This window comes from Pelophylax lessonae (assembly GCF_965119305.1).
Source record: "Pelophylax lessonae genome assembly, chromosome: 8".
Taxonomy (NCBI): Eukaryota; Metazoa; Chordata; class Amphibia; order Anura; family Ranidae; genus Pelophylax; species Pelophylax lessonae.
The window spans coordinates 95606192-95618345 of NC_138775.1; the positions used below are offsets into that span (position 1 = coordinate 95606192).

General features: G+C 46.0%; 1 protein-coding gene across 2 annotated transcripts in view; it reads left to right on the plus strand.

Annotated features, from left to right (window-relative positions):
- Positions 1 to 1011: 1011 nt before the first annotated feature.
- The window catches only part of DDX17 (DEAD-box helicase 17), a 75940-nt gene continuing 64797 nt past the window's right edge, over positions 1012 to 12154 (plus strand). Inside the window, exon 1 of one of the 2 annotated variants that reach the window (XM_082266175.1) lies at positions 1012 to 1245. In XM_082266175.1, the coding sequence (XP_082122301.1) occupies positions 1211 to 1245 (35 nt within the window). In that variant the 5' untranslated portion in view covers positions 1012 to 1210. The remainder of the gene's footprint in view (positions 1246 to 12154) is intronic. The other variant, XM_082266174.1, reaches the window with a different exon arrangement.

Sequence of the window (12154 nt, forward strand, 5' to 3'; positions counted from 1 at the left end):
AGTTAGTAAACGCAATAACTTTTGCGCAAACCAATCAAAATACGCTTTTTGCGATTTTTTTTACCAAACATATGTAGCAGAAAACAAATTGGCCAAAAATGTTAAAAAATTTTGATTTTTACATTTTTTGGGGGAATTTCATATAAAAAAATGTGAAAAATATTGTTATTTTTGCAAAATTGACGCTCTTTTTTTGTTTATAGCGCAAAAAATAAAAATCGCACGGGTGATCAAATACCACCAAAAGAAAGCTCTGTTTGTGGGAAAAAAAGGATGTCAAATTCGTTTAGGTACAGCGTCGCATGACCGCGCAATTGTCCGTTAAATTCACGCAGTGCCGAATCGCAAAAAACCCACTGGTCAGAATGGGGGTAAAATCTTCCGGGGCTTAAGTGGTTAAGTACAGTAAGCAGATGTGTGTTTTTCTGTATGGAAAATGCACAACAAACGCGTCAAGATGTGCGATTTGAAAACCTGCAAAGTTACATGAGCTACTATGATATGTGTAGGGCAGCCATTGAAATAAACAGGCTGCCCTAACAGCCCTATGTGTGAAGCCAGAAGATGCACACAAACCTGGCAGGCTTTTATGTGCATTCTCAAAACACCCAACTGTGAATGCAGCCTATAATTCCATTGCATTGGGCTAGAGAGGGGGAGGTCCTCTTTTGCGATTATGTAATGATTGACATGCGCTATTTTACTGACAACTTTTCTATTATTGAACATTTATTTTGAGTTAATGAATGAAGTTTGTTGCTGGGAATGATTACATAATAGTGACCCGCATTCCCGCCCAGCAACCACATTTACCACACCTGTCCCGCACACTTTACGAAACTCTCCTCCTCCGCCCGGGAACGCCCACTTCTGGACAATTCTGCGCTTCGGGTGACGTAGCTTGCGGGCGGGTTCCTATTCTTTGCCTGATTTACGAATTTATTCTTCAGGGCAATCACGCAGCAGAGTGGCCTTTACTCTACGCCATTAGCGTTGCGCGCCATTTCAAGCAATTGACGAAGAACAAGGGAAGAAGACGTCGGCCATTTTGTGCTGGCGCTTTCCTGGACGACATCAGCTGGTCTGGCTTTCACGTCCTTTACTCTAACATTTTCACTTCTAAACGCGAAAAGGCATCAGGGCCGTCTGTTTTATTTGACTACAATAGTGACCAATTCTTTACCTTCACCGTGTGCTGCGCGACGATATCATGAGGGGAAGCTTCATGGACCGGGACCGAGGCGGGTGAGGAGAAGGTTTTATTGTAGAAGAATGGTGGTGTCTGTGTAGGGAGTGTGCTTGTTCTGGCCTGAGCTCAGAGTCGTGTATTAGTAGATGGGTGAGTGCGGTTGTGAGCGGAGTGCTGGAGGCCGGAGCCGACGACTGTGTGCTGTGCCCGGTCAGCCATGATGAGACGTGCTGAGACTTGTGGCGGCAACAACAACATCTGCCTGCAGCTGGGACCCCATGAGAGGCGGCCCGGCATTATGTGAGCGGAGGAAGAGGGGCGGCCACCGTCTGATCACATCTCCCATCCTGTGTGAGGGACAAGATCGGGACAACCTATGTTTCACAAGGACGACATCCCCATTTGTGCTATACATGGCTAAGCAATGGATTTAAAGTCAACATCAAACTAGTTTTCTGGTTCTAGAGTGAAAAAAGGAAAACTTCTGTTTTTATTATTTATTTTTTTTTGCTGCCTTGTGGGGCTATGTAATGTCAAACACATCCTACAATCTAACCACGTACTGTATGATCTGACTATACAATCTAATCTTCTTTAGCTCAATTATGTGAGTCATCTTGATTCAATATGCAAATTGAATGGAGCAAGCATTTGTTTGTCCCTTTTGTTAAAGTTTTGTAAATTCTGAAGGAGACTGTACAGAGATCATGCAGTCTAAAGCTAGCTTTAGATCTTCCAACAACTGCATAGTGGAAGAGACTAGCCTGATTGGGTAGTTTTACTGCGGCAGGTTGGCTCTGTTACACAAAAAACGTACCTGTATCTCGTTTTGTGCAATAGCCAGTGGGGACGCACACTGATTGGCCAGAGGGGGAGCCAATCTTCGGAATTCCGGCGGACCCATGATCTCTCCCCATAGAGACAGTGGCAGTCTGCCTATGTAAACAAGGCACACCGACGTTCTCTCACAGATGAACACAGGGATCTTGTGTTCCTGCTACTCAGGAACACAGATCTGTGTTCATCTAGTGAATCCATGCTCCACACAGTTAGAAAGCATCCTCTGGGGACACACTTAAAGGGTAACTCCTCTTTCACGGGGAAGCAAATAAAGAAAAAATAATATAGCGTATACAATTGCGTCACAGATCGTATTGTAATTGAATGTTATTAAAAATTACCTTTACTTTTTGAAATTGCAATGCAATATGGCTACCTGGAGCTGTTCTGTACACAGAATGTGTACTGACCACACCCCAGAAACCTAATTTCCTGCTTGTGTTATTGGCTCATAGTGGAAGATTTTTGCCTGATTGAGTAGATGAGGTAGGTTACAGTGATTAAATCTAAAGTTGATTGTGTAAGACCTCATGTACACTACAGCTGCTAAACTGAAGTTTAGAAGGAGCTGTGCATTTTTTTCAGCAGCCCCTCAACTCTTCTGTTATCCTATGTGTACATGTACACTCAGTAGTTTGAGGCTTCATTTACATCTAGCCACCCTGAATCGCGGGCAGAATTGCCACGATTTTGCCTGCAATCCTGAGTCGCAGCAACTTGTAGGATGCACTTGCGATGCCGTCAGGTCCAATGGCACCCCAATTGTGGCGCGATATTGTTTCCCGACATATCGAAAAATTGCGGGGACGCCTTTTTCTCAAAAGCAGTTCTGGAACGTCTCTTAGTAGACAGACGTCCCACGATTCGTCTGGTGACAATCGCGGCAAAATCGCACTGCGATAGGGATCGCAAGCGTGTCCATTGATAAGCGGGTTCCCGCCCGACTAAGCGTGGGTAATTCGCACAAACAGAATCGCGGGATGCCTGTCACCCAGGAGAAATTCCGGAACTTCTTTTGGGCGACAGGCATCTCGCACTTCGGGCGGCAATCACGGCAAAGCCGAGCCATGATTGGGGTGTCATTGGGAAGTAATAAAAAATCATATAGTATATTATCCGTGTTAAAAACATATATTACAAATGAGTGGCTACTTAACCACTTGCCTACAGTGCACTTTCACCCCCTTCCTGCCCAGACCGATTTTCAGCTTTCAGCGCTCTCACACTTTGACTGAGAATTACTCAGTCATGCAACACTGTACCCATACAAAAATTGTGTCCTTTTTTTCACACAAATAGAGCTTTCTTTTGATGGTATTTGATCAATACTGGGTTTTTTATTTTTTGTGCTATAAATAAAAAAAGACTGAAAATATCGTGAAAAAACGAATTTTTCTTTGTTTCTGTCATAAAATTTTGCAAATTAGTCATTTTTCTTCACAAATTTTGGCAAAAATTTATACTGCTACTTATCTTTGGTAAAAATAACCCAAGTAAGTGTATATTATTTGGTCTTTGTGAAAGTTATAGAGTCCACAAGCTATGGTGCGAATCATTGAAAATTGATCACACTTGCTCACACCTGATGTACTGAAGGCCTATCTCATTTCTTGAGACACTAAAAAGTCAGGAAAGTACAAATACCCCCCAAATGACCCCTTTTTGGAAAGTAGACATTCCAAGGTATTTAATAAGGGGCATGGAGAGTTTTTTGAAGTTGTCATTTTTTCCCACAACTCTTTGCAAAATGAAGATTTTTTTTTTTTTTTTTTTTTTTTTTTTTTTTTTTTTTTTACAAATTGCCATATTAACAGGTTATTTCTCTCACACAGCACATGTATACTTGCAACTACACCCCAAAACACATTCTACTACTCCTCCTGAGTATGGCGATACCACATGTGTGAGACTTTTTCACAGCCTGGCCACATACAGAGGCCTAACATTCAAGTAGCAGCGTCCGGCATTCTAGGAGCACAAATTACACATATAATTTCCTGACAACCTATCGCACTTTTGAAGGCCCTGGAGCACCAGGACAATGGAAACCCCCATAAAATGACCCCATTTTGGAAAGCAAACAGCCCAACGTATAATTTTTGAGGCATAATGAGTCTTTTGAATATGTCATTTTTTTCCACAAGTTTTTGGAAAATGTGGAAAGAAAATGAAAACACATTTTTTTTTACACAAAGCTGTCCATTTATGCAATATTTCTAACACATAGCATGTACATAGCAAAAATTGCACCCCAAAATACATTCTGCTATTCCTCCTGAGTATGGCGATACCACATGTGTAACACTTTTTCACAGCCTGGCCACACACATAGGCCTAAAATCCAAGTAGCGCTTTACACAAAGTTGTCCATTTATCCACTTTAAGACTGGGCCTATTTTTGACACTTGGTGTTTACAAGATAAAATCATTTTTTTTGCTAGAAAATTACTTGGAACCCCCAAACATTATATATTTTTTTTTAGCAGAGACCCTAGAGAATAAAATGGAGATCGTTGCAATATTTTTTATCACACCATATTTGCGCAGCAGTCTTCCAGATGCGATTTTTTTGAAAAAAATTCACTTTTTTGAACTAAAAAATAAGAAAACAGTAAATTTAGCACAATTTTTTTCCATAATGTGAAAGATAATATTACGCCGAGTAATTAGATACCCAACATGTCATGCTTCAAAATTGCGCATGCTCACAGAATGGCGCCAAACATTGGTACTTAAAAATCCCCATAGGCAACATTTTAAAAATTTCTGCAGGTTACTAGCTTAGAGTTACAGAGGAGGTCTAGGGCTCAAATTATTGCTCTCGCTCTAACGATCGCGGCGATACCTCACATGTATGGTTTGAACATCGTTTACATATGTGGGCGGGAATTGCGTATGAGTTTGCTTCTGCGCGCGAGCTAACGGGGACAGGGCGCTTTAATTTTTTTTTTTTTTTTTTTTTTCCTATTTATTTTAATATATAATTTTTTTTTTTTTTTTACACAGTTTAAAAAAAAAAAATGTTTTGATCATTTTTATTCCTATTACAAGGAATGTAAACATCCCTTGTAATAGAAATAGGCATGACAGGTCCTCTTTATTGTGAGATCTGGGGTCAAAAAGACCTCACACCTCACAACTACACTAAAAAAGAAAAGAAAAAAAAAAAATTGTTGAAAGAGGAAAAAAAAAAAAGAAAAAAAAAAAGCGGCCCTTTAAACCGGTTGCTAGGCAACGTCTTTTGACGTAGCTCCGGTCCTCCAAGACCATAGAGTTGAGTGAGGGCCATCTTGCCCTCCCTCGACTTCCTGTCTCTGAGGATCCGGGACCGGATAGTTTTCCCCGCTGCCGGCTGGTCCGGTAAGCTGGGAAAACGTCTGGGACGCGGCAGGAGGGGGGGGGGCACCTCTTCCCCTGCACCGTAAGGGTAATTCCGCGGCGAATCCGCCACTGGGACCACCCTTATCTGAAAGCCGACCGCCCGCCGTTTCAAAAAATACCGGGGTTATGGGGGCTATCTGCTGCCATAACCCCAGTATTTAGCTTTTAATGGCCGACGCATATAGTCGTTAGGCGGTCAGTAAGTGATTGCATGCATATGGCAAACAGGTGACGATGACTGATGGGGTGACAGGTGACGATGACTGATGGGGTGACAGGTGACGATGACTGATGGGGTGACAGGTGACAATGACTGATGGGGTGACAGGTGACAATGACTGATGGGGTGACAGGTGACGATGACTGATGGGGTGACAGGTGACGATGACTGATGAGGTGACAAGTGACGATGATTGATGGGGTGACAGATGACAATCACTGACGGGGTGACATGTGACGATGATTGATGGGGTGACAAGTGACGATCACTGATGGGGTGTCAAGTGACGATGATTGATAGGGTGACAGATGACGGTGACTGATGGGGTGACAGGTGACGATGACTGATGGGGTGACAGGTGACGGTGATTGATGGGGTGACAGGTGACGGGCGATGGTCACTGATGGGTGACAGGTGACGGGCGATGGTGCACGGTGGTACTGATGGCAGTCTCTGGTGACCGGTGAATTTTAGGCTACGTTCACATGTGAGTGTAGCGATCACGGGCAGAATCACTGCGATTCTGCCCGTGATCCAGAAATCATTGCAAATGGCGGGACGCCTGTGCGTTGCCCGTGATTTGCAATAGCACCCCAAACGCTGTGCGATGTTGCTGCGATTTCCGCCTGCCGAATTGAGGTAACATCACGCAAACAACGCATGACGCCCCAAAGAAGCTCTTGTACCTTTTTTGGGCGTCATGCGTTGTTTGCGCGATGTTACCGCGATTCGGCAGGCGGAAATGGTGGCAACATCGCACAGCGTTTGGGGTGCTATTGCAAAAAACGGGCAACGCACAGGCGTCCCGCAATTTGCAATGATTTCCGGATCGCGGGCAGAATCGCGGTGATTCTGCCTGCGATCGCTGCGCTCACATGTGAACGTTATGGGTGTCAATTTCTGGGCACTGATGAGGTGACTGTTGGGTGACAGGTGACATTGGGGGGGGCTGAGGACTGTGTGGGGGGACCTTTATTAGTGTGATTTTACTTTTACATGTGTACAGAGCAGTAACTCACTATTTCTAGCTCTTCTCCCCTCATACTGGAAACTGTATGAGGAGAGAAGAGCTAGTAACACTGAGTTACTGCTCTTTGTTTACATTTTCTGATCGGCTGTGAATGGATTCACAGCCGATCACCTAGTAAACAGTCACTATCAGTGACTGTTTACTACTGCCGGTGACAGCTGTGTTCCTACGGAACACAGTGCCACCGACATGACCGCGCTGCGCGCTCCCGATCGCGCATGCGCGGTCATCTCCCGGCCGCCTCCATTGTGATCGGCTGTGTCATTGGAACACAGCCGATCACGTGGGAAACAGCCACGCCCAGTGTCTGTTTCCCCCCTGCCGGTGACGGGGGGTGTCCCGGGGACACCCCGACACCGGCAGTGCACGGCGGCGCGCCCGCGATCGCGCGCCTGCCGTGCTTTTCCTGGGTCACGTCATATGACGTCCGCCCAGGATAATAGCCGCACCGTCCCGCCGTCATATGACGGCGGGCGGGCGGTAAGTGGTTAAGCAATTTGTGACTCTAGATGCAAGAATTGTGATCAATTTTTTTAGCACTGCCTCATGTATTTAACTCCATATTGTGAAAACACAAAAATGAATCAATATGACATCAAACTTATTAGGTGAAAAATGTGTATAAAGAAATCACACCAAATATATAGTGTCCATAAGAGCCCCATACACAAGGGCTGGAAAGGAAAAATACATGTGAAACAAGGTCCAAAGGAAATAAATTGTCTTTGAATTCACTTGCTCCACCAGTGTCCCCAAAGTCACAATTCATAGTGCTTCCACCCCCAGGTGACACCAAGTATTGAAGCCTCCTACCGGATCTGATGACCATCATATAGTATGGTCAAATGTGCGTGTTCCATCTCCTTATGAAGGGAAACTCCAAAGCACCAGACGTGATCCAGTCAGGGTTGGTTCATCAGCAGGAGGAAAAACTAAGAAGCATTACACGCCCATAGTGTAACCCATAAAAAATATTTATTCAAAAAAATGAGTGAAACTTGCAAAGGGAATCACAGTAAGCAAATCCTTGGGCAAAAGGTTTAAAAAACTGGCATATAGCAATTAAAACAGATACAGTTGCTCTCCCAAAAAAGCAGCAGGCTGTGTGGTTGCATTGGAATCTTCCACCAGTCAACAAGCTTGCGTTATGACGAAGCGTCATAGCCAAGCCCAACTGGTTTAGTCAAAGATGACGTAGTTAAGGGGGGGGGGGGGGGGCTGGATTTTCAAAAGTAATGGCATCGTGCAACCATCCCACAATTTCAAATCGCGGGCAGAATTGCTGTACATCAGATTGCTCAGATGTGACTTACAGTAGTTTAGAGGCAGTTGAGGTTACATGTCGTTTCTTCTTCGCTTTTTTTTTTCTTATTTTTTTGAAAGCAGAAAAATTGAAATTGCGTTCAGCACTGTAACTTAAACTTCCAGTAGCAACTAACTTGGTCCTCTCACACAGTTCTTAACGTCTTCGGAGCCTCAGGAGCCATTCCTCACACCTGCTCATGATGGGATTCATAGTAAAAACACAAAAAAATAGACCACTATCCACAAGAATGGCTGAAATAGTTAATTTACTTGTTTTTAAGGCATTGTGGGCATTTGGAAGGGTCCGCTGAGGTTGTCCTTAAAAAGCGCTTCTAACAAATGCTCATAACAGCTCCTAAACTCCCATAAACACGGTATGTAGAACAAAAGTTTTTTACCCTCGGTTTCCAGCTGTTACCTTTCCATTGTTCAGAAAAGGTTTTAGCCCTCATGCACACTGGGCGTCAGAAAAAACGAGCTGCAGAGCCACTTCTAACGCTAGGAAAAAGCAGCTATAAAAACGTGCTTTTAGTAGCTTTTTGCATTTGCGTTATTGCACGTTTGGCCACGTCGCTTTTAGCAGCGTTTTTTCTGCCTCCATTCAAAATCAATGGTTCCCTATGGGAGCTTATTGATTTGAATGGAAGGCGCATCGCAAGTCGGTTTAGGATGATCCGACTTGCGCTGTGAGAATCTTGAGGGGGAACTCCACACCAAAATGGGGAAAAACCGGGTCTGGTATGGAATTTGAGGGTAGCCCCATGCCGGAAAAACGGCGCGGGGTCCCCCCCAAAATCCATACCAAACCCTTATCCGAGCATGCAGCTCAGGAAAGGGGACGAGCGAGTGGCCCCACCCCCCCTGGACCATACCAGGCCACACGCCCTCAACATGGGGGGGGGGGGTGTGGATGCTTTGGGGCAGGGGGGGCTCTGCACCCCCCCCCCCCCTAAAGCACCTTGTCCCCATGTTGATGAGGACAAGGGCCTCATCCCCACAACCCTGGCCGGTGGTTGTGGGGGTCTGCGAGCAGGGGGCTCATCGGAATCTGGAAGCCCCCTTTGACAAGGGGGCCCCCCCCAGATCCCGGACCCCCTCCCTATGTGAATGGGTATGGGGTACATTGTACCCCTACCCATTCACCCCATAAAAGGCAGCGTATGTAAATGACAGGAGACGTTTTGAAAAGTTTATTAATCTTCATCCGATCTTCTCCCCTCCGCTCTTCTTCTGGTCTTCTGCCCTCCGCTCTTTTGCCTCCTCTGGTCTTCTTTTTCCTCCGGTCCTCCTCCGACGCTGTCCCCGGTGATTATGCCGGTCTCCGGTCTCTGCAGCTTATTATATAGCCATTAGGGGCGTGGCCTCCCGGTGATGTCACCGGGAGGCCACACCCCTAATGGCTATATAATAAGCTGCGGAGCCCGGCATAATCACCGGGGACAGCGTCGGAGGAGGACCGGAGGAAGAAGACCAGAGGAGGCAGAAGAGCGGAGGGCAGATGTTGATGAGGACAAGGGCCTCTTCCCCACAACCCTGGCCGGTGGTTGTGGGGGTCTGCGGGCAGGGGGCTCATCGGAATCTGGAAGCGTCGGAGGAGTACCAGAGGAAGAAGACGACCAGAGGACGCAGAAGAGCGGAGGGGAGAAGACAAGAAAAGCGGAGAAGACCGGATGAAGATTTTTAATTAACTTGCAAAACGTCTCCTGTCATTATTTACATAAATGTAAATTGGTATATCACTCGTGCCACTGGTGCATCCAATTAGGAAGTCAAACAAATATAATAAATATACTAAAATGGGAGCTGCTAGTTCAGTAAATGGGTATTGTAAAATGTAGGTTGGTTAAAAAAAACTGCGCTATCCCTATTTAATAGTGTTATTAATATTAAAGTGCTCATAAAAAAAAAAAATATGTTAATATGCAATGCAGTGTGAAAATTGAAGTGACACCTGTGTGTACCTATACCTCCAAAATAGTGTAAAGTGCAATGTGCTATAATTGATTGCTCAATAATATTAGTGCAAATGATAAAAACAGCCCTGCGGCTGTTAAAAATCTCATATAAAACTTTACAATATATATAGTGCCAACAATGGTGAATAGGTACAAAAATAAATATATAATAAAGTCCGTGCTACATGGTTGTCGGGAAGAGGCCTTTGTCCTCATCAACATGGGGGCAAGGTGCTTTGGGGTGGGGGGGGGGGGTGCAGAGCACGCCGCTCGCTCGTCCCCTCCCCTTTCCTGGGCTGCATGCTCGGATAAGGGTTTGGTATGGATTTTGGGGGGGACCCCACAGTTTTTATTTCGGCGTGGGGCTACCCTCAAATTCCATACCAGACCCGAAGGGCCTGGTTTGGAACCTGGGGGGGAACCCCATGCAGTTTTTTTTTTTTTTTTTTTTTTTTTTCTTTTTTCCTCCCCATTTTGGCGTGGAGTTCCCCCTCAAGATTCTCACAGCGCAAGTCGCACCGCAAGTGGATCATGCTGATCCGACTTGCGGTGCGCCTTCCATTCAAATCAATAGGCTCCCATAGGAAACCATTGATTTTGAATGGAAGAAAAAAAAAATGTATAACGTGGCTTAACGCACATTAAGCAACGTTATTCAGCCTTTAGCAGCGTCAGACGTTTTTACAGCTTGACGCTGCAGCTCGAGAACGCACAGGTCCTGGGGTTTTTTTTTTTTTCTTTTTTTTTTTTTTGGAGCTGTAAAACGCCTATGCCACTTGGAGCTCCTAAAAGCTCTATGTGTGCATGAGTCCATAGAATAACATGGATGGGCGTTCTGCAGCTGTAAAAAAAAAAAAGTCTGACGCTGCTAACAGCAGCTCCAAAAACGTCCAGTGTGCATGGGGGCTAAAAATGGAAATTTAGGCTCCAAGCACACAGGGCGTCATAAAAACGAGCTCCAAAGCTGTTTCTTGATGCCAGGAAAAAGCAGCTGTAAAAACGTGCTTTTAGTAGCTTTTTCCATTTGCATTTATTGCACGTTTGGCCACGGCCCTTTTAGCAGCGTTTTTTCTGCCTCCATTCAAAATCAATGGTTCCCTATGGGAGCCTATTGATTTGAATGGAAGGCGCACCGCAAGTCGGATCAGGATGATCTGAATTGCGGTGCGACTTGCGCTGTGAGAATCTTGAGGGGGAACTCCACGCCAAAATGGTGGAAAAAAAACGGCGTGGGGTCCCCCCCAAAATCCATACCAAACCCTTATCCGAGCATGCAGCCCAGGAAAGGGGTCGTGCTCTGCACCCCCCCACCCCAAAGCACCTTGCCCCCATGTTGATGAGGACAACGGCCTCTTCCCCACAACCCTCGCCGGTGGTTGTGGGGGTCTGCGAGCAGGGGGCTCATCGGAATCTGGAAGCCCCTTTTAACAAGGGGGCCGCCCAGATCCCGGACCCCCTCCCTATGTGAATGGGTATGGGGTACACTGTACCCCTACCCATTCACCCCATAAAAGGCAGTGTATGTAAATAATGACAGGAGACGTTTTGAAAAGTTTATTAAAAATCTTCATCCGGTCTTCTCCGCTTTTCTTGTCTTCTCCCCTCCGCTCTTCTGCTCTTTTGCCCTTCTGCTCTTTTGCGTCCTCTGGTCGTCTTCTTCCTCTGGTCCTCCTCCGACGCTTCCAGATTCCGATGAGCCCCCTGCCCGCAGACCCCCACAACCACGGGCCAGGGTTGTGGGGAAGAGGCCCTTGTCCTCATCAACATGGGGGCAAGGTGCTTTGGGGTGGGGGGGCAGAGCCCCCCCTGCCCCAAAGCACCCACACCCCCCATGTTGAGGGCGTGTGGCCTGGTATGGTCCAGGGGGGGTGGGGTCGCTCGCTCGTCCCCTCCCCTTTCCTGGGCTGCATGCTCGGATAAGGGTTTGGTATGGATTTTGGGGGGGGGGGGGGGCCCTACGCCGTTTTTTTTTTTTTTCGGCGTGGGGCTACCCTCAAATTCCATACCAGACCCGAAGGGCTTGGTTTGGAGCCTGGGGGGGAACCCCACGCTGTTTTTTTTTTTTTTTTTTTTTTTTTTTTTCACCATTTTGTCGTGGAGTTCCCCCTCAAGATTCTCACAGTGCAAGTCGGATCATCCTAAACCGACTTGCGATGCGTCTTCCATACAAATCAATAGGGAACCATTGATTTTGAATGGAAGAAAAAAAAACGTTTAACGTGGCTTAACGCACG